The sequence below is a fragment of the Fukomys damarensis genome, unplaced genomic scaffold, assembly GCF_012274545.1.
Source record: "Fukomys damarensis isolate Sample0158 unplaced genomic scaffold, DMR_v1.0_HiC HiC_scaffold_39, whole genome shotgun sequence".
NCBI lineage: Eukaryota > Metazoa > Chordata > Mammalia > Rodentia > Bathyergidae > Fukomys > Fukomys damarensis.
This window is the reverse complement of record NW_022900951.1, coordinates 62,801,477-62,805,082: the sequence shown is the minus strand read 5'-3', so window position 1 is coordinate 62,805,082 and position 3,606 is coordinate 62,801,477. Positions and strand designations below refer to the sequence as shown.

At 43.5% G+C, this 3,606-nt stretch overlaps 1 protein-coding gene across 1 annotated transcript in view; it reads right to left on the bottom strand.

The window, feature by feature from the left end:
- Tbx22 (T-box transcription factor 22) overlaps window positions 1-2,796 on the bottom strand; it is a 10,284-nt gene extending 7,488 nt beyond the window's left edge. Inside the window, exons 1-3 of the mRNA XM_010641339.2 lie at window positions 2,586-2,796; window positions 1,805-1,997; window positions 858-959 (exon numbers count right to left, since the gene is read on the bottom strand). Of these exons, the coding sequence (XP_010639641.1) occupies window positions 858-959; window positions 1,805-1,997; window positions 2,586-2,760 (470 nt within the window). The 5' untranslated portion in view covers window positions 2,761-2,796. The remainder of the gene's footprint in view (window positions 1-857; window positions 960-1,804; window positions 1,998-2,585) is intronic.
- Window positions 2,797-3,606: the final 810 nt, after the last annotated feature.

Below are 3,606 nucleotides of genomic sequence, written 5' to 3'. Positions count from 1 at the left end.
ATATATATATATATTCTTTATCAAAATTTGTATTTGTGCTCTGTGCTCTCAAATCACCTGCAACACAGAAAATCAAACAATTTATTCTGCTGTTTTGAGGCCATAGTTATAGCAGTCTGTTGAGGCATGCTTTTTTCTTGCCTTGCACTGTTCTCCAGGCAGGCTCTTTCCTGGGGGATCAGTCACCATGTCCACCTCTAGATTAAATGCTCAAATTGTAGTAAAGGCTACTCTCACAGTGCCCTACCCTCTAACTCTCTGACAGTGTTTCTAGGCTGCTAGCTCAGAAATTGCAATTATATTTAAACAGTTCAGCCACTTTCAGCTTGCTCTTAGTAGAAGGCTTAAAGAGAAAAGGGTAAATAGGGTAAATGCCCTCTGAGACCTAACCACCACTTCAGGCAAATGGCTAAAGAAAGCACAAAGTATGAACCAAGGCACAATGTTATCTCTACTACCTTTGGGACAAACTAGGGCATCATTTTGGGTAACTGTTACCAAAAAGCACACCCCAAATTCTACTGAATCCTCTGACCCACGTAAAGCCTAGGGCATTTCTCCGCAAATTCCTTCACACTTCTTCCCTCCTAGTCACCAGAGCCTATACCTTCCAAAGTTTGCATAAACAATGCCAGAGCAGTGCTTAGGCTAGAAGTCTAGGTGTACATTAAATTATCAATTGGCACACATATTCCAGGAAGCAGGAGAGGAACAAACCTGCTACAAAGTTTAACTCCCAAGCTCAAGGAAAGACAACCTTTCTCTCTATATGCTGCAGTTTTAAAAGTTATGCTGCAAAGTTATAAATCTGAAGGTAAAATGCTGAGTGTGGGGTGGTCTCACATGAGTCCAGTTACCTATATCGTTTGGAATCCACTGGTACCACATCAATAGCCACGTAGTACTGCTTCCCTGGGTCCAGCCCTTGCACCTTGACCCGTACAGAAGGGAACATTCGCCTGTGGGAAAGAAAATAGGGACTGGTCTGGGAAATTTTAGAGATGTTTAGAAGGGGATATGGAAAAATGCTTATGTCAGTAAAAGGTAAAAGGACTGACAGAACCCTTCTTACTTCATAACAGGCTCAGGGAATGACATTTGCTAAGTGAGGAAAGACGGTTTATTATATGGCTGATTGAAAATTACAGGATTTCTGAGTGAAGCATAATATCCTTAACACAAAGCTTTGCTCATAACTTCTCTCTGTACACCCCATAATAAAAAGTTATAAAAGAGAAAGTAAGAAAGAAAAGATTCTGTGCCTTGCCCTAAGTTTCAGCTGTAAGGTCTGTGGGCAGAGTGGAGAAAGGCTGGAAAATAGGAAGATCGATTAAAAAAAAAATCACTCAGTTGTCACAAAAAGGTTGCCTCATACCAGATGGCAGCCATGGGAAAGTCTCACTTCATAGTGACCTTAGCCAGATTTGGTGGGCTGAGGGCCTGTGGAATGGAATATTCTCCTATGTTATCTGCGAGACTTAAATTCAGAATTCCGGCCTCAGTCCATGACATGAAGATAGCACATGTACCTAGGCAGGTCTGACTTTTGTCACATATAACAGGCAGAACCTGGACATTGAATTCTTGGAGTCAAGATGTGCAGAAAAGGAATAATAACCTGTTTACATAGGGCTAAGTGTGTCCTAGCTCAATAAATTGCATAGCTTGTGGCTTTCTAATGTGTATCAAGTAGTAGCAAGAGGGAGTAATAGAGCACAAAACTGGAGTCTCCACATATAAGAATGATACACTACGATGCTACTGTGTCATAAGTGATTCATGAAAAGCTTGAGCAGGGCCAAACCTGCCGGCCTTGGTAATGATCATCTCAGTCCCGATGTCATAGAATCTCTTCCACAGCTCAGATCCCTGAAGTTCCATTTGGATAACATCGTCCTCTTCCAAATTTTTCTGGCTGTCGCCATTGCTGCAGCTGCTGATGCCTCCACCACAGCCTGAGAAAGCAGTCGTTGAAGACTCTGTCTTGGGTTGCTTTTCTGCTGGACACAGAGATGCCCAGGGTTTGAGACAGCTTTTCAGGTTGTGCATGCCTTTGTGGCATTGCCTAAGTTAGAGCAGGCAGGTCTCGTCCCTTCTCTTCCCTAATGGTGGATTCACAAGCTCCCCAAAACACTCTCTGCAATTCCTTAATGAAGAGAGCACGTCCCTATAGATATGCTTATCGACACTCCAGGAGACATTCCTGTCTAAGGCTGTGTCCCCCTGGAATTTGGGAGCACATCCTGCTTGCTACCCTGAGAAACAGCTACCCTCTGGTTTGGCTCACTGAACTATGTAGGGGCTCTTTGAGATTCACTTCTCCACAAATATGAGAGACCCTCAGATTCACTACAAAGGAACCATAGTACTCGCGACTATTTAGAAACTGAAACTCTCCGTAAAGCTAGATGGTAGAAGTGTCCCGCAGCTAGCAACTTGGCTGTAAGGCTGGTCCAGGACATCATTGGGTAGGGCTAGCCACTCTCTCACAGTGAGGTGAGCCAGGATGAGAAATGTGAATTGACCTAGTAAGTGTGAGAGGTTGAAAGGAGGACTGAAAAAAGGGTTTGGCTGGGAATACTCACCCGGCTGCTGTGTCTTCCCTACAGCGCTGTTTCTTCCGGCTTCCTTTTGCTCTCTGCTATCTTTCTCCTGCAGCTCACTCGGCAACTCTTCCCTGGGGTCGTGTGATTTTCTTTTACTGGGTTTCCCCACCAAGGCTTCCACAGAGAAAGCGTGAGCTCGAGAGCTTAGAGCCATCCCTGGAGAGGCTGAAGTGAATGAGCTCAGCAAAGTTTCAACCTGAGCTTGCTTGGGAGGGGAGGCAGAAAAAGGGAGGGCGTACATGATAGGAGAGGATTAGACAGAAAAATTCCCAAATCCGAAATAACAATTTTTGGATCTGTACTCAAATCAGAAAAGCAAAAAAAAAAAAAAAAAAAAAAAAAACAACAAAAACTTTGTGAAAAAATGTATATACACAATTTTAAAAAAATAGACAAAATGAAACAGTAAAAAGATTAAAGTGGCATCTAAATCCCCCCGTCTAGTGTTCTTTCTTTTTGCTGTCTCTGCTCTCACAGTGGACATGTGCTGATCATCAGTCCTCAAATCCCTAATTCCAGGACCTGGCTGAGTGCAGATTGGCAAATGCTGGCCTTTTAGAGAGCAGACCTGCTGCCAGTGGAAGCTCCAGCAGATCTGATGGAGAGATACTGTTGCATCCCACTGAGCAAATACCCAGCCTTTCACAGTCCTCCACTGTTTGCTTTGGAAACTGTTGAAAGCATAAAAAAGCACTGTGAATGACACTTCAGAGTCTGACTGGGAGGAGCCATTGGGGGTTGGTTGGAAAGGGGCTCCAAATAGGCTGGAGGAGAGAGGAGCAAAGGCAGACGCAAGAGTACTATTTCATATTAAACTGTAAAACTCAAAGACATAAGAAATGATTGCCTATGTAGGGCCACTTTTCTAACAAGAAGTGCAAATATTATTTGATCAGATCCAGATAATGGTATCTAGATCTTTTTCTCTCCAGTGAGGGTGCTGGAGAAATGGAAAGTACACTCTTTCTTGGGTGGTTTTCTTTGCAAATAGGGTCGCAGT